Source organism: Glycine soja, chromosome 20 (assembly GCF_004193775.1).
Source record: "Glycine soja cultivar W05 chromosome 20, ASM419377v2, whole genome shotgun sequence".
Lineage (NCBI taxonomy): Eukaryota > Viridiplantae > Streptophyta > Magnoliopsida > Fabales > Fabaceae > Glycine > Glycine soja.
The window spans coordinates 46,684,246-46,707,079 of record NC_041021.1 but is presented as its reverse complement, the minus strand read 5'-3'; the positions used below and the strand labels follow the sequence as shown (position 1 = coordinate 46,707,079).

General features: G+C 32.7%; 3 protein-coding genes across 3 annotated transcripts; all 3 read left to right on the top strand.

Annotated features, from left to right (window-relative positions):
* LOC114401184 (cyclin-dependent kinase inhibitor 4-like) lies at positions 1-2,806 on the top strand. Its single transcript, XM_028363632.1, has 3 exons — positions 1-571; positions 2,007-2,210; positions 2,310-2,806. The coding sequence occupies exons 1-3, from the start codon at positions 171-173 to the stop codon at positions 2,377-2,379; spliced, it is 675 nt and encodes a 224-aa protein (XP_028219433.1). The 5' UTR covers positions 1-170; the 3' UTR covers positions 2,380-2,806.
* A 7,440-nt stretch (positions 2,807-10,246) lies between these two features.
* Positions 10,247-14,972, top strand: LOC114402173. The gene is made up of 5 exons (XM_028364679.1): positions 10,247-10,550; positions 11,580-12,024; positions 12,045-12,459; positions 13,468-13,723; positions 14,573-14,972. Exons 2-5 carry the CDS (start codon positions 11,746-11,748, stop codon positions 14,859-14,861), a joined length of 1,239 nt encoding a protein of 412 aa, XP_028220480.1. The 5' UTR covers positions 10,247-10,550; positions 11,580-11,745; the 3' UTR covers positions 14,862-14,972.
* Positions 14,973-17,052: 2,080 nt separating this feature from the next.
* LOC114403656 lies at positions 17,053-22,195 on the top strand. The gene is made up of 8 exons (XM_028366755.1): positions 17,053-17,476; positions 17,976-18,115; positions 18,278-18,377; positions 18,504-18,602; positions 19,506-19,853; positions 20,814-20,906; positions 21,011-21,217; positions 21,640-22,195. The coding sequence occupies exons 1-8, from the start codon at positions 17,156-17,158 to the stop codon at positions 21,892-21,894; spliced, it is 1,563 nt and encodes a 520-aa protein (XP_028222556.1). The 5' UTR covers positions 17,053-17,155; the 3' UTR covers positions 21,895-22,195.
* The last annotated feature ends 639 nt before the right edge of the window (positions 22,196-22,834 follow it).

Here is a 22,834-nt window from a genome sequence, read left to right as displayed (position 1 = left end):
TCCCTTATTCCATTTCCCACGGCTTTCACCATTATTTTCCTTTCTCTCTCACTCGAAACAAAACAAAACAACACAACCGGAAAACCAAACCACCTCTCCCTGCTCCCGCCGCTGTTTTCCGCCGCTGTCGCCGTCGTTCCCGCCTCACCGTGGCGGCGCGCGCGTCTCCGATGGGAAAGTACATGAAGAAAGCGAAGCCGAAAGGAGAACTCGCGCTCGTCGAATCCACCACCAGCAACACCACCACCTCCTACATGGGGGTCCGAACCCGCGCCAAAACCCTAGCGCTTCAGAAATCGCACGCGCAGCAGCACGAGCTCGCCGCCACCTCCGACTCCTACCTCCAGCTCCGGAGCCGTCGCCTCCAGAAGCCTCCGATTTTGGTCCACTCTCCGAAGCGCCCTAAGCACCCGAACCCTAAATCCCCAATCCCCGAACCTCCCAGGCTCGGACTCGCTTCGGAGCGCGACGCTACCCTCAACCACAACAAGGACAATACTTTGCATGAGAATGCCGAGCCTCAGGAAGCGTCGTTCGGGGAAAATGTTTTGGATTTTGAAGGTAGAGAGAGGTGAGTTTTCGTTTTCCCCTTTTCAAATTTAATCCCAATTCGTTTTGATTTTTGCACTCATAAAGCTGCTTACGGATTTTCTCATTTAAATTATTATTATTATTATTTTTGTGATGAAAAAAAAAATTAAATTAGTGAATGCCCTATTTTTTGGGGGGTATTATGATTTCGTCTTGGGTGGAAGACGACTGTGGGGCACAGTACTAAAACGTGGATTTGAAATTGATTTTTTTCTTTTTCTCTCTGGTTTTATGGTGTTTTGTTCGGTTGAGTTAACCGTGTTTTGAAGATCAAAGTGTTTTTGAAGCAATTGTAAAACTTCATGGCCTTATTTGCTGCAATGTAATTCGGTTTCTTTCCTGAATATCAGTCAGAACTCAGAAAGATGATTGAGTGTGGGGATTTTTGTTTTCTTCTTTAACGGTTCAGTGTTGTGTTCCTATTCTTGTGGTAAGAGGTTGATTTGCTGCACAGCTTTTCTTCTCTTCGGACATTTTGTGCTCTTTTTTTTTTTTTGGATGATCTTTTCAGTTATGCATGCAATTCTTGTGAAATTTTTGAGCTAGATTTTTTCTGTGAAAGTATTTTCTTCATTGTCTTCTATCATATTTTCCCCCCAATTCAAGGATTCACTGAAGAAAGATGTTTTGTTTTCTCTTCCTACCAAAACTTTTAGTATATGTTTCCAATATCGAAGGTCGTGTGACCATTTTCTTTGGACATGTTCACCTGATATCCTAAAAATGCTTCCTATTGATCTGAAGATGTTAATTAGAAAATAATCTACGAAATCTATTCAAGGGGAATACTTCATTTTTTTTATATCCTGCCGTTGGAGTACTTTGTTGGCAGAAAATGTTGATATTTGATAATTCGTCAGAAAGTTCGCCTCTTTTTCCTCAATTTGACGTTTTTATTTATTGTTTTAGCGATTGAAATATTTCACTAATTTCTCTGGTCGTGTGCTATTAGATTTGTATATAATAATGATAATAATAGTAATAATTAATATTAACCATAATAATGTAGTGTAGAGCGGAAAAAATAATCAATTTTTTTTTCAACTGAGAGAATGATGTGATCTGTATAAACCATCAAAAGAAGAGATATCCCTTATTAAGCAATCTCCCATTTCCTGCAAACTTCTTTTTTCTGGCGGAAACGAGGTTAGAACTTGAATCGTTAAATATTCTCATATCTGAATCGACATATGCACAGTGATTTTGAAACCTTGTTCTTTGGCTTTAAATGTGGTGCTGGTCAGCCTTGATTTTACGAGCATTATCATTTTTGCCGTTTTGAGACTAGCTCTTACCTCTTACCTAAAATATTGTTTTGCCTTTTGCCACTAATATGCTTTCATTTTTTGTGTGTGTTTCTATTCTACTACTTTACGGTTAAATTGTTAAATTGATATATTTATTATTCGCTGCAGAAGCACTAGGGAATCCACACCTTGCAGTTTGATAAGGGACTCGGATACTGTCAGGACTCCGGGTTCAACTACCAGGCCTACTTGTTCAGCTGAAGCTTATCGAAGAACAGAGCATGCAGCTAGAAGGCAAATCCCAACCTCCCGTGAAATGGATGAATTCTTTGCTGAAATTGAAGAGGCTCAGCAAAAAAAATTCATTGAGAAGTATGCTTTATTGCTTTGAATTTATTTAGTTCTTTCTTGCTAAACTGCAACGTCTGTTGCATCCCCACAAACTAGTTAATCACTTGAGTTCAATTGCAGGTACAACTTTGATCCTGTGAATGAGAAGCCGCTCTCAGGGCGCTATGAATGGGAAAAGTTGAAACCCTAGAAGGGTAATGTAGTGTTCCATCAAGACATCTTTGAAGTAGCAGGCAGGCAGCAGGGTTAGAATTTGTTGAAGCGGTGGTGGCGTTATTTCACTTTTCCATCACCTTCTATTTACTTGTAAAGAAAGTAGGACTCTTAAAACTGTGTAGACTAATGGTCTGTAACTTTACAGAGGTTGTTGATTACACAACAATACAAATCAAAGGCCTTTGTCTAACAGATCATTTTAAGGAAGGGGGCAAGGGAAGAAGGGGCTGTAGCGCGTAGGATTAGGGATCAGTCAAATTAGGTCAGTATGAGGTACAGGAATTTACCTAGGTTTTCTCTTGTTCTTGTATTTTACTCATCTTTTGTCTATACTTGTACTGATGGAACTTGAACAAACTTTTAGAAATAAAGACCCGATTCCCCCACCTAAATTTCTGTCACTTCTTTTGTCATCTGTGTTCTGTTCTATTAAATATTGGCCTTATTTCCGCGCGAGACACTGAATCTTTCATTTGTTTTTAGATGATACTAGCTGTTTCTGTGGCCATTTGCAATATTTGCTAAAATCTGCTGGTCTTCTAAGCGTCCTATAGTGGTGGGGCAACGCTAACATGGAATGTTTTGTCTTCTCTGTTATCATGTTACCACAAATCACTTTATAACATTTAATAACCTGACATTGTGGGAGACTTTGGCAAATTGGAAAATGATGCCTCGCCAGATTGAGTATGCAAAGCACAATTTCAAATTGGAAAATGATGCCTGACCAGATTGAGCCTACAAGCACAATTTCGACTCTTACTCGTGAAGTTACTGTAGGTCACAAGTTTTTAAGGGAGGCATTGGCAAATTGTGGAAGACATTTGGAAAATGATTTTGAGATTTATACATTTTCGAGCAGGTCGAGTTACTGTGGGGTTTTCTAGCCTATGGAACGCGTCAATTTTTTCCTTTTTTTCTTCTGAATATAAATAAAGAATCTAATTGCTGGGCTAGAAATAAATACCCTCCCCCTTCGTCACAGTAATTTTGAATCCCTTGTGTTTTTTATTTTTATTTGATAACCACCTAATTAGAGGCCTAAGGTTCCCTTGTGTCTTTTATTTCCATTCATCCCAATTATGTTTCATTTGTATTTTATTTATATTATTCTTATTTATTTTTCTCTTATTTTTTCTCAATTTCATTTTTTTATTATCATGTTCTAAATTTGTTGATTACTAATTTCATAAAGAAACCTTTATTTGGATTTCTTCTAAAGTAATATAAGATTTTAGTTAAAAGTGACGGACTTCAATATTAATCATACCAATAAGATGTTGGTTTTCTATGTGTCTCCAGGGATTAATTTTCAATTTCTAATTATTTCTGTCTAATGTAAGCACATTTAGATTATCATTATTCATTCTTTTACTGAAGCAGCGGCAATGAGTGCCAAAAAAAAGTTTCCATGATGTTCTTGCCACTGCGGAATCCAAGTTTTATCATCTACGGAATGCTATAAATTTTCAAGTACGCAATCGAATGAAAAGTTGAATAGAATCAAGCCAAAACAAACGAAAAGTTCTCCACTGAGTGAAAGAAGTAGGAATGCGAACTACTATCACTAATTAAAAGGGTCTCGTTATGAGATTCGAGTTATGTATTTATTTATCTTGTATGTCAAATTTTATTTATCAAATATTTCTTCAGTTATTTGAAGATTATATTATTTATGTAATATTTTTATACGTCTTTTTTTTATAAAATATTTTTATTTGTTTATTCTAAAAAAAATAACTGTCATCTTATTATCTGTTTATTAATTACTAATTACTTTAGTTATTGTTTTAATTGAGTTTTTGTATTTACTAATCTTCAGTAAACTATGTATTTTCTATCATATAGTGACATTTTAAGCATTAACATATAATAAACCATTGCTTTTCACACCTTTCATAGTAAATTAGTATTTTTATTAGTTAAAAAAACATTTCAAAGCTTACTTTGGGTCTACTTGTCATGCACACACGTGTGGAAGATAAGTCTTTTTATCTAACTTATAGTAACTCATGTCACGCATTACCTTATAAGTTTATATGACTAAAATAAAGGTGGTTGGTAAACAAAATTCTCTAACTTATTGCATTTTTTATGCTATTTGATGCGACATTCAAACTTATAGTATCTTATTACAATTTATTTTTTTATTTTTATTCCCAGCATTTCTATAAAATTCATCATTTGCCATCTCTTTTAATACTACATTAATTGTTTGCTTTAACAGTTATACTATTTATATTTTTAATAATTAATAAAATATTTTATCATTAAACCAAAAAAAGATCAAAGTTAACTTTGAATATATATATAAAAAAAAAACACCTATGGATTGTTCATGTTAGAGATTAATTGAATATAAATAGCATTCTAATTATTTACGATGCTAACACTCAGATAAATAAATAAAAAATCAATTTAAATGCATGATTCTAATCGAGTGCTTCTTCTCCCTATCCTTAGGAAATCTGGTTCACACTCCACCAGCATCGAGACATTGTGATTGGAATAATGGTTGTTGCTGTTGTTTTTGTAGTGGTGGGTGGTGGATCTGTGAAGATGGTACTGGCCGTAACTCAGGGATCTGCAATTTCCAATGAAATCTCTTTGCTCCTTTTGCAAAAAATAAAATGCGTGGAAAGATTATTCCCTACATGCAAATTCAAATGGGCATTCATGATTTGTTCACCCAAGGGAAGACACTTGACAATGAAACAAACTCCCATATCATTATTCCTCCTTTGACTCTATGGGGAATGACACATCGGGTATCTCAATGGAGAACCCTGTTCATAATGTAATTAATAATCATCGTACATCGAATACCTTGTGTAAAATTACAATATCCTTTTAAACATAAAAGATTATGAATGATATTTTCACAGAAATTAATTATCATTCAAATTAATAAATATTTTATATATAATAATAAAATAAAATATTCCTTTAAGCATAAAAGGGTCAATAAATACTTACAATATTGAGATATTGCTAATTTTTTCATAAAAAGGTATTGCCAATAACTTATTTTTAGAGTAATTTCACTGTAATTTTTTATAAAAATATTTGTTTATTTTTTTGTATCTTTATGATACTCGTCTGCAGGAAAAAAATTTTAAGGACAACGGTCATTTAATTTTAAAAAAAATGTTTTTTTGGAGCAAGAAGTGTGACATGAAAAGTGGATACAGGAGAGAATTATGATCTTGTGAAAACTTTTCAAGACAAGCCTTGCCCTAGATGCTGTGAAGATGTATTTTTATTTGAACCGATCTTACAAAATAATTTTAGTTCTAAGCTCACTTTTTTTTTTTGGTGCTTGAACGAAAGGAAAGAAATTAGAGATTAAAAAAATATGAATATGATTTCTTTTTAGTTTGGTTGAAAAATAAATAGAACAAAAGAAGAAAGGAAAAACTGACTTTTAATAAGCAATTTCAAAAATTTTAATTCAAAGATCATTTTTTTTTCTTCTACATTTTCTTTTCCATCTATCAGATAGGGTCTTCGTGACGTTTTGAATGCACGTAGTATGCTTGTTTGGCTTAGCCTTCAATCCTTTTCTCTTTCTAAAGGAAGAAAGTAAGAAAGATCTTGACCGTTGTTATATTTTGTAGGATATATATAGAAATATATAAAGTTCAAGACTATGTGAACTCTATATATATGCCGAGAAGAAAAATCAATTCTAGTACAGACATAATTGGAAGTGTCCTTTACTTTTCCACTTTCAAGTCCTATTTGTTATTTTGTAGAGACGAAAGAGATAGAGTTAATAGAAATAAAATGGATGAAAAAAATAAGTGAAAAATAAATTAAAAATGCTTGATCGAAAAGACATAGAGAATAAATAAGAAGAAAGACAAAGAGTTAAGCAAAAATAATACAATGAATCTAATTATTTTAAAAATTATTTATATCTTATTTTTCTTCTTTTAAACATATATACCACCTTATTTTTATCCACCCTTGGGCGTAATTTCTCACCCACCAAACAAAGTGTTAACGATGGGAAAACGGTTATTCACAGCCCATGGGAAGTTGGCTTTGTATTGGGAAGGCTCCTATAAAAAATAATTCAAGCTACTAAAAATGAGCATGTATAAATATATCAACTAGAGACATTGGAAGGAAAAATCGCACCTCAAACATGGAACATAAGAAAATATTACAAAATGTATTTGATTCTCCACGTATTATTATGAAAAAATCAATTACATACACTTTCAAAGTGCTGTTTAAATCTTTTTACGGGTATTAAGTAGGGCATATTGCTAAAAGAACACAGGGACCAAAATGAATATTCAATATGTAGAATCATTAATTAAACCAATTGAGAGAATTAAATATTAAAAATAATAAGAAATATTTAGAATTTAGCATGATTTAGTAAATATTAGAAATTTTGTTAGCAGGCTGGCTTAAAGCCCAAGTAAAGGTTTTTAAGTCTCCAGAAAAAAAAGGTTCCAAAATTTTTTTTAGTATTACTATACCTAAAAAAAAATTATTATAAAATTATATTTAAAAATAAATTTTAATTAAAATATTGTAAGTAACTGTTAATCTTTTTATTGGTACCTTAAGTAATAATTAATAAGTAACAACTCTTCATCAATATCATAACTTTATGTTAGAAAAAAGAGTGAAAAAGTAAATAAAAAATCTTATTCTTAAATTTGCTTTAAGGCTCTCAAGTTCTTAAGACATCCTGTTTGTTAGAAATTGATTTTTTTTTAAATATTTGTAGAAATACTTGCAATTTTAAAGGAAAGTCAAGAAAACGATCCCCACCACCTAATGAGGAACACAATGTTAATGGTGTCTTGAGTTTCTCAAACTCAATAAATGACTTGTATGTGTTTTAATCATCATTGTCATTTCAATTATAAGAATGCCAAGTGGTGGAAGACTCATCAACGAAGATAGAAAAATGAAATTTGCAAAATGATGGTTTGCCCAATGTTGAGCCATGACCTGAATTCTATTTTCATTGCACAACATTATCATTTTATGTTTTTAGGCCTTTTTACCAGACTTTCACCATTTTAAAATTTTTTCTTAGTTTTTGTCTATTCTTGTGAGTTATTAGTGCGAGAGGGAGTTTGAGTTTTGAGTTCTTTGAAGTTTTACTATAGTCGTGCTTTAGAAAAACATATGGAGCTTCAATTATGAAGTGCATTCGAGATTTTCCCTCTTGCTTCATATTGTGCTAGTTATTTTTTGTAATGATTGAAACTGTGTTTTGCACTCTATGCATTACTTAATTGTGCTTCAATTTCATCCTTTATGATTCAATTTTGTTCTCTTTGCCAATGTCTTCAATGTGATAGAATCAACTAGTTAAACTTAACTTGAGTTTAACTTGGAAAATGGATTTCATATTAACTGAGAATCGAGACATGTAATAACACATGTATTCTCAAATATTAGAACCCAATGCATTAGTCTTAATTGAAGGTGCTTAAGGAATTAAAAATATTAATTGGTAATAAGTCCAAATGATGGAGAGTGTGTTCTTGAGAATCTCAATCTTAATGCATGAATGCAATGATGACGCCTAAGGAATTAGAGTTCTTGTTGGTAATCATAACACGGGTTACCAAGGAACAAGGACTAGCTACTTAGGTGCATACAGACCTTGAATCAAACTGAGGTTAGGATTCCAAAAGACTGAAGCTAAGAGCTATGGATAGAAGATCTTATGTTATACTTTGTTGTCAAGCAGAAAAGATCATTATAAATAGATTGAGTCTCTGTATTATTTTTCATTCGTTTTCTTTCTACACTATGTTAATTTTAAATGAAATGATTTCAACATTATTATCAGATTTTTTTAATACATCATGAGAAATTAGAAAAATAGTAAATTCTATCCTCCCTTTTAATGTAATTAATGCAAAGTCAATTATGTATAAATTAATAAAAACATCTTTAAGGTTAAAGAAAAGAACAAAGAAGAATATCTGTGTGCATATTTTGGTCTTATATTTTAAAAAATAGATTTTTTATATAAAAATATTAAAAATAACTAAAAAGATTTTAGGGTTTAATCTTTTAAAACTATCTTTAATTATATTTTTTAATTTAAAAAAATTATAATTTTAAATTTTTAAAAAATTATAATAAAAAATTAATTTAGAAAAAAACAAAAAAATAATTAATGAAAAATGACACGTAGTTTAATTGATTAAAATATTAATAGTATCAAAATCCCTATAATCATTTGGGGGGCACGTCTCGTTAAAAATTATGTTTAATGTTATTATAATTTTTTTTTGGATGAAAATGAAGTATTCCTTTATTAGGAGTCATCATAGTTTTTCTATAGAGTGAATAGACATTTTGGTCTTTGTCTTTATAATCATTTTATAAATTAATCCTTATCATTTTGAAATATAAAAAATAGTTCATATCTTTACATTCGATATGTAAATAAGTTTTTATTGTTAAAATCCAATTTACACTATGAGTCATATGTCTATGTGACAAATCTTAATTCATGTAAGTAAATCCATGTAACAAGTTTATGTGAGAAGTCTTAGTCCATGTAAGTGATGTATGTAACCAAAGCGACCCTCCCTAGGAATGCTATCGGGTCTGAAATTCCCAGTTGCAGCCTTTAGTTCTTGAAATGTAAATTGAAGGAGCTGGCAAGGAACCTTATTCTCCTTAGATGGGGAATCAGGATTATCAGAAGATAATCGAGCTTCATTTGGAGGGCATAGTTCTCTATTGCTAGCACTCAAGTATCTTGTCTCGGTTGCTGCATCAATACAAAGAATGTGAAAGCTTCCTTTTTGAAAGAGTAATGCTATGATCCATAAATAAAATAGATGATAATTGCATTTAGCTTGGTTTTGGATCTGACAATGCCAATTGAAGCACCATCATAACAGAAAAATCCTTGATTTCAGCTACAAAATCTTTGAAACTTCAAATTTCAGAAAATGCCTTGGAAAGAAAAGTAGAATTTTACAAGAGGAACTAGTTTAGTTTTCCTCTTTGTACCCCACGTTCCTCCAAAGGAATCATGAAGTTAGCTATGCTTAAAGTGCTGAAACATGAAGATGGAGAAAAAGGGTTCTCAGAAAGCTTAAAAATATCCATCTTTTTAACTACTCACATCATAATTAAACTCCATAAAAATGCGTGCCACAAAAAGTTCATTTTTTTTCAAAAAAAAAAAAAGTTTCCCAAAAAACTCCATGATTTAATTTTGAAGTAAACCCAAAATCACAAGAAACTTATTGCGGATTCAAAAGGAAGCTCGAGAAACAGAGAGAAGACTCATATAGCGGGAAAAGACTCAAATGGAGCATTTGAGAGAGGGTGGCATGACACTAGGCTATTTTTTAGATTCACAATGAAGAAGGAGAGAAAACAGAGTGAATTTTGTTTCCATCGTGGAAACAAATTTTTTTAGATTCACAACAAATGGAGCGCCACTCCGACTAGAAAACCGGCGAGCCTTTTGCCATTGACGACCTCCTTGACTTCTCCCACGTCGACGCCATTATGTCCGACGGTTTCTTCGATAATGTCGCCGAAAACTCCACCATCACCGCCATCGACAGCTGCAACTCCTCAATTTCGGACAGCGGCAACCACCATTGTCCCTCTTATAAACGCTGATTTGAAGAAGAAAAAGCAAGTGATGCTAACAATCCACTTTATTAATGACATTATTTTCGAATTTAACAACAAAAGCTATTTTATAACACTTAATTATACAAAAATAAAAATTATTTTTTACATTTGAAAAGGATAAGACTAATTTGTAAAATAACTATATAAATAGTTAACAAAATACTTATTTAGTCTTTCTCAATAGGTACGGACTTAAGGAACAATTAACTGTCAATCTTATTCTTATCATCACAGCGCATCAAAATTTTATTACTAATATTCTATTTTACAGTTTGGAAAGCTTGTGTGTTTCCAGATAGATAGAGGCTATGGAAACCTAAGAAATTGTACGAATCACTCTTCGACCAACTCAACTCCACCTTCGGCTGTGGCCAATTGTTCAAGACCTTTCTCTCTCTTGATGTCGCCCAACGTGGCGGTTTGCGCTTCCGCAACTTTCTCTCCGACGTTGACTTGGAGCTTCCTTCTTGCCCTTCGTATCTATGCGCGCTGCTTGAGGTAGGTTCAGTGTTGAGATGATTATTATATCTTGTGTTTTTTCAGCTATATTTTCCAGTAAATTGCTCGATTTTATCGTACATGATAATTTGGTACCTAATTTGACATGTAGCTTCTAATTAGATGTAGCTTTTGGTTTGAGGTCTTATTTGCATAAAAGTTTTGTTTATTTAGTTTTTAATTCTAGAATTCTATGATTTCTGTTTTTTTTTTTTTTTTTTTGGGGGGGGGGGGGGGGTTCTAGATTTAGGTCTTTTTCAATTAATTTCTCTATAGGAGAAGAAAACAATTTTCTGTTTTTTTTTTTTTTATTGAAGCTCTTTTCATTTAACTTTTTCAAAAGTTAATTGCACAAGTTGATATGAGTTTATGGTGTAGCTCAAAGCATTTCGCCTTCTTATTTTATTCTCCAATAAATGTTTATGGTGAATTTTAACCATACAGAGTCTTAGTATAGAGCACATATTCATGTTTGTTCCCTCATATCCATTTTGTTTCCTAGCATAACCTGGTTGGACAGATGTAATGTGGCATTGTGCTTTTAATTTGACGCTAAAGTCTTATAGTTTCTGGAAATAAAATGAAGTGGAGTTGAAATCAGGAAATGGGAAAATAGTTCTGTTTCATCAGCTCATTTGAGTTTTTAGTTTCAATTTGGATGGAACTGAATGTCTATGGGATAAGGATTTTGCAAAAGGGGTTGTCCGGTGCATGAGGCTCCTACCTGGTGAGGTCTGGGGAGGGTAGATATACACAGTTTTACCCCCATAAGCAGGGTGGTTGTTTCTAGGATTTGAATTGTAACTTCCAGGTCACCAGGCAACAACTTACTGTTGTGCCAAGGCTTGTCCCTCTAATATTTATGATTGTTACAGTGTATCAAAAAATATTTACATGTCTGTAGTCATCTAATATTCTGATCTATGCCATTATGTACAGTTTTGTGCATTGTAAACTTCTGCCACTTAGAAATTTGTATAGGTTTCTTGCTGGAATTCTATCCATCTAAATTTGAACATGTTATCTCAGGTATTTGCAGATGAGCTTTTAAGAAATCAATCTTTGAGAAGATATCTTATGAAGGTTGATTCAGTGTCTTCCACCATTGAAAAACTTTTTGTGTGCCATTTCAACCAAGGTGATATTGCCAGTGTCCTGGAGGTGATAACTACCCATTTCATCATGTCAGTTTCTAATGAGAAAGCATTTGAGGATTTCACAAGTGGATGTTTTTTTACATTGTAACAAGGATTTTAGATTTCCTAAACTTAGCCTTGCGCCCTCCGTGATGTTACTGCTTGACCCTGTTGTGTTTTCTGCACCAAAGATGTTCCAGGCACACACATTTTCAATGGTTTCTGAAGCCATTGGTTCTGGCTTATCTGCAGAGATTTTAGCTCCAGATATGAATTGCGACCTAACAGCACTTCAAAAACTATTATCTTTGACTCTATGCACGTGTCTAGTTTGCAAATAGATGGCTTTTGTGTTGAGTTGAAATGTTCCTATAATTCATACCTGCTTGAGAGAGATCAGCTAACTTTTAAAGCTTATATACAGCAAGGCACAAGGAACAAATTAAATCAAGTCTTATCAAAATCAGATAATTCATGGGACTCCTATCAATGCAAAATGTCTTCCAAAACAAAAGCTGACCTTTTGGCTGACTACATTGCATTTATGAAAGATAGACAGTACATATTTGTTGATTCATGCAGGGACGCGACTACCTTAATCTTAGATTGTATTATCCATCAAGCTTTCTCTCAGGATGCCATTGGAGATGCAGTATACCATATAAAGGAAAATACTAGTGCCCAAGACATACACCTTCTTGCATCCATATTGAAGTTGATGAGTGCTTCATTGCTGCAGACAATTAAGTATCTAAGCAATAGTGGTGATTCAGATGTAGAAGCAAATAACTTTGATGCTTTGATGATGATCATGATGATTTGATGCAAATGCGCTTTTCAAGTTTAAATTCAAGACAATGATTCAAGAATACAAGACACAACATCAAGATGATCACTAGTATTTTAGGAAGGGAATTCCTAATTGATATAGCAAAAGGTTTGGCCAAGTAATTTAAGTTAAAAAGTGTTTTTCAAGAGATTTATTCTCTGGTAATCGATTATCAGAGGATGTAATCGATTACCAGTGGCCAAAAATGATTTACAATAGCTATTAAAAATTTGAATTCAAATTTTAGACTGTGTAATCGATTACACAATATTGATAATCGATTACCAGATGAGATTTTCAGAAAATTATTTCTAAGAGTCTCATCTTTTCAAATGGTTTTTACATGGCCACCAAAGGTTTATATATATGTGACTTGAAACACGAATTTGCTGAGAGTTTTTAACAACAAGTCTTATTCTCTCAAAGAGCAAAAACATTATCCTCTTAAGAATTCCTTGGCCAATACACTTGCAATTCAATAAGGAATTAATTGAGTGCTCAGATTGTACAATCTATCTCTTTTAAGAGAGATTCATTCTTCTCTTATTTCTAAATTCTCAAAGGAGATTAAGAGATCGAGGGTCTCTTGTTGTATAAGAATTTTGAACACAAAGAAAAGATTGTCCTTGTGTGTTCAAAACTTGTAAAAGGATTTTACAAGATAGTGGAACTCTCAAGCGGGTTGCTTGGAGACTGGACGTAGGCACAAGGGTGTGGCCGAATCAGTATAAATTCGAGTTTGCATTTTCTCTTCCCTTAAACTCTTTTATTTATTATTGCTTTATATTTATATTCAAATTGTTCTATTTGAATCATTATTTAAGAGTTCATTTTTAAGGGAATTTGTAACTTACATAGAAAGTGAAATAGAATTTTAATTGGGGAAATAATTTGTAATATCTTAATTCAACCCCCCTTCTTAAAATATCTGAGGTTACTTGTCTAACATCAGATTGTTTAAAAACCATGAGAAGTGCCTCTGTGTGCGAGAAATATGATTTCTTGATCAGCATCATTGACCATTTTCAACAATTTAAGTTCTGTTTACCAATTCAAACTTTATTGTATGATGCGCTGAAAACTCAGCAATCAAATTACAAAGTCTCCAAATCAATGCTTGTGCACTTTATAGGCTTCCTATCTTTAAGTTTTAGCAATGGATTTGATTTGATTTGCTTGCTAAGGGGTGTATACTCGTACTTATGGCACTGATGTGTCTATTTGTTTTTGAAGAGGGAGATTTAGTTGCTTTGGGGTCATTGAGGGGTCTGTCATTGCAACCTTGCTCGTCTGAAATTCCATCTGATAAGAGTGGAAAGGTGAATCGTGCCTTCAGTTTAATGAACTTAAAATATTACATTTAGTTTCTCATGCTAAATTAACAATAAATGTCACAGGGGTCTAGAGATAAGCGACCTGTCCATAAAGTTGCCGCAGAGTTTCGTAGGCATGTAATTTAAGGTACATAGTGTACCTATTTCTTTTTGGCCTTTACCAATCTTTTCAAGTTACATATTCTCGATTTCTCTATTTACTAATATCCTTCCCCTGCCACTTAGGCTTGCTTAAGTGAATGGAGTGTTGGGGTTTGAGTAGCCATTATAAGTTCATTCATTGTTAAGCCCAAGAAAACACCATTCTGTGTAGGCTCTGTAGTTTGAGGCCTACTAATTTTGCTGTTAGTTGTTTGTTTCAAGGTTTTAAAATCTTGTTCTACCCTGTAGTTATGGTCTCTTTGGAAACTAGAAGGATTATTCTTTTATTTGATTAATAAATTATATCATACTGCTATTTGTTTATCTTGGGGCACATAAATCTTGAGGGACTCCATTTTACCATTTAGTTTAGCATATCAATGTTACACTGTTTTGAGTGATTCCATTTAGTTAAGCTTAACAGTGATTTTACTCGTGTTATTTAGATTGCATCAATTATTGTTGTTATATTATTCATGTTTTTTTCACCCAAGTGTCCTGGAGTTGTTTGGTTTTCATTTTTAATACTGTTTCTTCTCTTTTATGCTTCCTTGAGGTCTGAACCATCCTATATTTTTTCAGAACGGTTTCCTTCACCTCCTATAACTTAGAGGATGCAACAGCGAAAACCTGCAATGGGGAAATGTTCCTTAATTGCATATTAGAAGACCCCAAAAAGCTATCTGATTATGATGATCTTGCAGATTTCCTTGAGTGTAAGACGGGGAAAAATTATTCCAAGTGGTTGAATGGCCGAGAAGTATATACAAACCGGAGGTATCAGAAAAAAATAGATTTAAGGAAAAAGAAGAAGGAAACATTCTGGAATTCTTCCAAGTATAAAAAAATTGGCAAGTCTTTGAAGCGATAGAACATTTGTACGTTTATGAAGCATTGGAGGTGATAGATCTGACCCATGATCTTTAACCCGTCTACATGTAAATTGTTTAATCTTATCCAGTTGATTTATTTTAGATACCCATACCGTGGCGTGAACTTTTTTTTCTCTCTCTGTTTTTCTCACACATGATATAGCAGTCCGTGAACAAAGGATTACAATGTTCGACGCCACGTAGTCCCCAAAAAAATATAGAAAAACGGAAGGACATGCGTTTAACGTTTTTTAAGCGAAATTCTATTTTAGTTTCATTATCATATAATTAATAATAAAGTAGTATATTAGCCCGTGCATATTATTTTTATTTTATACCACTAAAATATAATGTATAATAAATAAATATTTTTAAATCTATAAATTATATTATAATTAAAATCTATAATAAATATTTTTTAGCATGTAAGTTATATTTTGGATTTATAATAAATAATTTACGTTACAATGTATTTATATTTTTAATTATTGACAATTTATTTTAAAGAAATATGCAAATCCAAGTTATAACTAAAGATGTTGAATATGATAGATTTGATGAAATAAGAATATAAGGTAAGTTGTTTAATTTATATTAAAAATATAAGATGATATCTCAAATGCATGCAAAAATATATTTAAATTAATTTCTGATATTCAGTTATAGTTTGGTAAAGTATTTAATTGATATAAACATTTAAAAGTATAAGAAGATATACATGATGTATGTTATGAGAGTGAATCTCACCACTAATGACATTAAATTATTGTAAAGAATAATAGAAAAAATTTACAATAGTTAAATGAAAGTGAATGTAAGATTAATCGAGGATGAGAATGAGACAAGAAAATAAAAATTAAATTATGAGTGTAACTATATAGATAACTTTTTGAGAAAATTTTTAGAAAAAATGTGAATAAGAATAAAGTACATTAAAAAATTTTATATTAATTTATAAGGTCAATCATTGATATATGATATTTTAGGTCTCGAAAAGGATTATTTATGAATGATTATGATCAATAAAAATGTTAAGTAAAGTATCATTTTATAAAGTGTCTTAAGTTTAGTATTTAAGAAATCTTACCATGGATGCACTTCGATCCTATCTTGAGTTTAACGGGAAAACTTGCTTTCACTAGGGTTGAATTTTTTCTGACTTGGGGAAGCAGCAGCAGGGTCAGATATGTGACTCCCACCCTCATATCCACCATGTTATGTATATTTTTATAATTATTAATATCGTAATTATATATTTATATATAATTCTAATATTATATATATTATATATAATTGTTAATTATATAATTATGTAACTATTTCATATTTTTTTTTATAATTATAAAAATATAGAATAATCATTTTAATTGTTAAATGAATAATATTATAACTATAGTACTAATTATAATAAATTTAAAAATTATACATTTAACTAAAAGTATAAATTAGTTTTTAAATATATTTATGTTATTTATTCTTTATTAAATTACATATATTGATTGTATTAAAATATAATTAATAATCTAATCTATGATTTATTTAAAATACATGAATAAATATTATTTTAAAAAAATACGAGATGAAATTGAGTTTTATTTTTCCCAAACTCAATAAAATTCGATGGAATGAAGTTGAGTTTTATTTTTCATTTCCGTCTTTTATAGATTTAAACCCGTCCTGCTTTTTGGAAGGGACATAAATGAAGATAGACAAATTGATTCCACCCTTTAAAAAACAAGGATAAGAATAGATAAAACCACCCTTAATGCGCCCGTTGCCATCTTTGCTGAGGAGAGTAGAGACCTTAGGAAGCAAATAATTTTAAATGTTTGTATATACAAGAGGATTAATTAATAAGTCTTCAATTATATGGAAATTTTAATTATATTTTTAAATTAATTTTTTCTAATTGAGTAATTTATGTTATAATTTTTTATTTGAGTCTTTAAAAATTTTAAATTTATTATTTTCTAACAATTTCATACCGATACATATTAACTTAAAAACCCTAATTACAATTTTTTTTTATAAATCAGGAATTTAATTACAAGTTTTTAATTTAAAAATTTCTAAATAGTTCAGGAAGCTGCCGATTAATTTAATTTACAATTAACTTATTTTCATCATTTGAAAAATTAATATTTATGATCAGTAATTAATAGAGTATTTGATAGAAAGTAGTAACTAGAAAGCAATTAAGGGAAGCTCTAACAAACCCATGAAAGGACCAACTTGTTACAGTGATCGGATTGAAAAGTAAACCACGACTCTGATGTGACCATTCTCCATTCCCATGGCACCACCATCCTCTCCTCCGCTCGTCGACAATTCCGATGCCGAGCGCCGCCTTCGCGAAGCGGAGGAGCGCCTCCGCGACGCCATCGAGGAGCTCCAGCGCCGGCAGCGCCGCGCCGCCGCTCACGCCCAGCAGCACCGCCACGTGGACTCGCTGCCCTGCGATCACGGCCCCGACGAGTCCTGCGTGGCTCACGCCATTGGCAACCTCTGCCAGACCTTCCTCCTCTCCTACGGCGTCAGAGTCGGCATTGGCATACTCCTCCGCGCCTTCAAGCTTGTTCGAGGCCAATCCTACTCCTCTCTCCTCGATCTCAAGGTTAGTTCATCTCAAATTAGGGTTCCGATTCTCCGTTAACATTGATTTTTGTACTTAAATCAAAATCTGTCCACGTTTCAGATTTGGTGTTTGTACGTTTAGCTGGAATATTTTTTTGCTCCTAAAATTTGGATAACTCCTTTTATCGGAGTAAGTTTTGATCGGAATGAGCAGAAACTAACAGAATCGGTGTTTTTTAATAGTTTAAAGTGGATTTTAAAGCAACTGCGTTTTCGATTTTTCTTTATTTTAATATATTCTGTTGAAATTGATCAAGCTTGATGTTATCAGTTTGTTCAATTTTTTTGTAGCTAATATGATTCGGTGGAATGGTTGAAGCTTTGTAGGTTTCAGTTGTTGTTAGGCAATATTATGTTGCATGAAAGTATTGGCTATTGGCTATATTGTATATGTTAGATGGTTAGCATATCTGTTTTTATACAAATACAAATTGGGGAACAAATGATGAGGTTATGGATTTTATTTTATTTGTTTCCAGCAACTTGTTTCAGAAAAAGATCTGATAGTAAGGGAAGAAGCATGCCGCATTGGTCTTCTTTTTGGTGGTTTCACTGGATCTTATCATGCTCTTAGATGCTTGTTGCGGAAATTGAGAAAGAAAGAGACACCGGCTAATGCGTAAGTTGCAGCTCAAACTGTTTTCTTGATTTATTCTTGTAGCTTCTCAGTTAACTATTTTTTTCAAGCTTTTGTTATTTTTAAATAGTTGGATATTGTTTTGCTGTTTGTGTTTGCACGTGTTGCTTATTTATGACTTTGTTTAAGGGGATGATGGTGCAGAGTTTTAGCAGGTTCTATAGCTGGTTTCTCGATTATGGCATTGAATGATTCAAATAGGAGACGTACACTGGCTTTATACCTGTTGGCTAGGCTAGCCCAGGTATTCGAAAGTGCATCCCCAAAATGATTTCTGAGCGATATGACTTACATTTATGTATTTAATGCATTTTAGCCTCTTGAAAATCATCTGCATCTGCTAGGCTAATACATATTCTTTATATACCAGTGTGCTTATAATTCTGCAAAATCTAAAAACAAGTTTCACCTTTGGGGGAGTCATTGGAGACATGGAGATTCATTGCTGTTTGCCCTTGCTTGTGCACAGGTATTAATAAAACCTCAATCTGACTTTTCATGCTAGGGTTTTATTCTTAACTATCACCCTTGTAATCTTTATGTGTGCCTGATAATTGATATCAGTATAATGCCATAAAACATTTTTATGAATAGAAGCAAAGCAATGCTGTTCGGTGTGGAAGCTTTTGTATGTTGTTGCAAATGCCTCATAACCAATCATGTTGAGAGAAAAAAATGAAGAATAGGTGACTGACAAAGTACAACATTTTTTTTTCTTTTCTGATGAGTCGTTTCACTAGAACACATCTCTATCATTTAGCTTTTTCTTTTTAATATCTTAGACTAGCCATGTGGGAATGTTTATTCTGTGTTAATTTTAATAAAGCCCATGTAGCTGATTCTTCATAGTGAGATGAGACTTGGTTGTTGTGAAAAGAGAAGTATAGAGATTTAGGGAAGGAATGAACTGCAATGGGGCTTATCCGCTTTCTCAGGCTTCCTGTGTATTTACACGAAAATACAATGGGTGTAAGTGAAGTACAACTTTCACACTAAATCTGTAAGGCAGACACCACTAGATTCCCAACCCACGTGTAGGTTTTTTTTTGGTTCCTGGTGTGGAATTTGTTATCATCAGACCTTGCATGGAGGCTTAAAGAAGAGTCACTAACTTACTTTCTGATTGTGCCTAATGTGCATATACCATCCCCATGCCCAAAATGTGAAGTACAAATTGCTTTGTGTAACTACTAGTTAATGTCTTTAAATTGATTATTTCTAGTGAGATACTTTATGGGTTCCTCAATGTCTGTAAAATATTTGTCATTATGGTTTTCATGTAAATCTTAAATTTTTTGTCTATAGCATCTCATCTTCTGTCATGTTTCATGGAATTACTTTTAATAATTTTACAACAAAAAATGTATTTCAGGTTATGTATGCCTTTGTAATGCGTCCTGAGAGCTTGCCAAAATCCTATCAAGACTTCATTCAAAAGACCGGGCCAGTTGCAGAGCCTGTATACAAGGCTGTAAGGGATAGCTGTAGAGGTCATCCAGTTGATGTTGCGTCACTGCATGCTTATTTATCTCGTGTAGGAAGATCTGACTATGTAAAGTTGGAAGAATTTCCCTCCATTATTCCATGTTCCATTATTCATCCAGCAACAAATTCATGCTTAGCTCATCAAGGAAATGCAACATCATTAACGTTTAAGAAAACATTTCCGCTTTACTTCTCTTTGACCTTTGTGCCTTTTGTTGTTCTGCACCTACAGAAGGTATTCTCTTACCAAACTATTTCTGTTACTTGTATGCATCAGCAAATCAAACACTTGCATAAATTATCAAGAAAATAGTGTTATGTAAAAAGAACATGTGCATAATTTTTAAGTGTTTGTGGCAAGTGTCCTTTCTAAGTACTCTGGAAGATTAATACAGCTAAGTAAATTGCTTGTGGCTAGGTTTCATTTTTTTTGTGAAAATATAAAAATTTAGATTTAGCTTTTATGCGCTCAGTGTAAAAGTTTTTACTTTTTACACTGTCAATCAAATAGAAATCATGATAGGTGGTATAACTTTCAAGATAGTTATTGTAAAAGTGAACAAACTTACCATATATAACACTTTATGATTGGATGATAGTGTAAAATTCCTTTACACTGTTAGTGTGTACACTATTTACTCTTAACTTTATGCCCATTACTTTGTTACTGCCATCCTAGTTTTAATTTAAACTAATACTCATAATAGACATTCATGTTTGAAATTGTTATTTTTCCTTTTCATGTAATTTAGTATATGAGAATAATTAAATGAAGAGTTTCTCGAAGTTCAATACTAATTCCTAGTTTCCTAATGATGATTTCTTACACATAGGCTCCATATCTCCTTACTACTATAATGCACTTGTCAAGGTGCCTCAGTTCCCACAGTATGAATTAGTTCTCTCTTGATCTTTTTCTTTAATCAATCCATGCAATTTTTTGGTATTTCTAATGTCATTGCATGATCTTTAATAATGAAATAAATGTACCAAAAATCTTGCAAACTTTATGATTGAGTGGTTTTTTTGCTTTGAATAAGATAATGAACTGATGACTAACTGTAAGTATATCGTCTTCTGTCTAGATCCACCATTGCCACAACTCCTGCTTTTATTGCTGACATTTCTGTAATTTGTCATTGCCATTGTTATTTTGAAAATTTCTTTTTGCTAATGAGAAAACTTATGTTTTCAGTTCACTGATGCTCCTTTCCGCACTTTCTGGCTTGCCATTAAAGGTGCTGTTCGCTCGACAACCTTTTTATCCGCTTTTGTTGGAATCTTTCAGGTGTATTTTTGCTGTTGTTCTTCTTCTCGTTGCTATTATTATTAATCTGATCTTTTTATAGATAAATCTAATATTAATGTTCTTGTGTCTTTCTGATTATGCAGGGAGTCATATGTTCACATAGAAAAGTTTTTTCAAGAGATCACAAGCTTGTATATTGGATAGCAGGTGGAATAGCTGCCCTATCTGTGCTATTGGAGAAAAAAGCTAGGCGTGGTGAGCTAGCTTTATATGTTCTTCCCAGAGCAGTAGATTCATTGTGGTATATCTTGGTGAACAGGCACCTTCTTCCAAATATCAGGAATGCTGAGGTATGCCCTCTAGTTACTTTGCACTGAATTAAAGGAAACTCTTTTCTGATCTGTTTTTCTAGCATCCTCCAAAAATAATTTTCTAGAACTCTAGTGACAACCATAATTTGTTATGAAATGAAAGTCAGCTTTTATTGTTGATACCTCTTTTGATGTTTTTAAGTTCCAATATCTATCCGTGCAGTTAGAGAATGTGAGAATTTTCTTAAAAGGGAATTAAGAACAGTATCTCTCACCATGTCTCAAATGGCAGTATGCTTGTCTTTGCAACTCATTTATTTTGTCCTTTTCTTTTTCATAGCTAACCACATGTTTTCATTTTTCGTAAGGGTTTAGGGCCCTTTATGATGGAGGAGATTGAGTAGTAGGCATAGCCTTGTATGCACACAAATTATTTCATTTGATGCTTTCAACTGGTACAGGTTTTCTTGTTTTCTCTGTGTATGGGGGGAATCATGTATTACCTGGAACACGAACCAGAAACCATGGCCCCATTTCTTCGAGGCTTGATCCGTCGCTTCCTTGCCAGCAGAATCAGCAATCCAAGCCCACCTAATCGGACTGCTTCCTACACATACCTGCAAGCTCTTGATGGCATAACGAAACCAACATTACAGGAGAAGAGGGATACTGAATCTTCCGAAAAGTACAACCTTGAATCTATTCCTGGGCTTTAACGTTGTTTTTTTGGGTTGGGTAGGTTAATAGGTTATCTTGTATCGGGAGCCAGATTCAATATTTGGCTCCCCATTTTTTTATTGATTGCTAATGAAGGTGCTCTCAATGTTAGGTGTTTTAAAGCTTTTATAATTATGTGAGAAAGTAAATAAATAAAAAGAACATGATCTGATGATGTCTTCAAATTAAGTGCGGAACAATTGATTGACACGATCATATTCCGGCAGATAAAGGTGCCATAAAAGACTACCCATAACAAAAAGTTCAAATCGACAGTTATAGATTTTATTCTTATGTGGACTGTATTGGTTCTAATAGTCATCCTTATACAAGCTTCGACTAAATATTCGAAGTACATATAATATAACGTACAATTAAATGGAGTTTTTTTTTTTTTTTTTTGCTGAAAGGACAATAAAATGTAGTTATGTATGTTTATATATATATATATATATATATATATATATATATATATATATATATTATTACAATTAAAATCATTTTGTTCCGAGAAGAGATGTGAGTGCCTTGTGAGGTCAAATTACGCTAGTTATTTAGGACATCTCCTGTGGTAGGAGCTTACCTGCGTTTTTTATTGATTTTTGGTGGGTCCTGTAACCATGTAAATAAAAAAAAGAAACAGAATTTGTATTTTTCTCCAATGGAAAATTTCTTTGAAGAGGTCTCGTGCAGAGAACATTTTTCTCTTTTTTGCAATGAATGATGCCTGTAGGTGTGTAAATAAATTAGTTTTTAATTCCCAAGTGATTGTTTTTTATATAAGATGCGGTGCTTAGTTTTAGGATACTCAATTTACCACCTAGACCACCTCCAACGGAGAAAAAAAAAACGATTTCTTGGGTTTAAACAACTCTAATGATGTTACCACTGAAAGTTTCTTAAGTTAATCCCAGGACATGAACCTTTGTAGGAAGATTG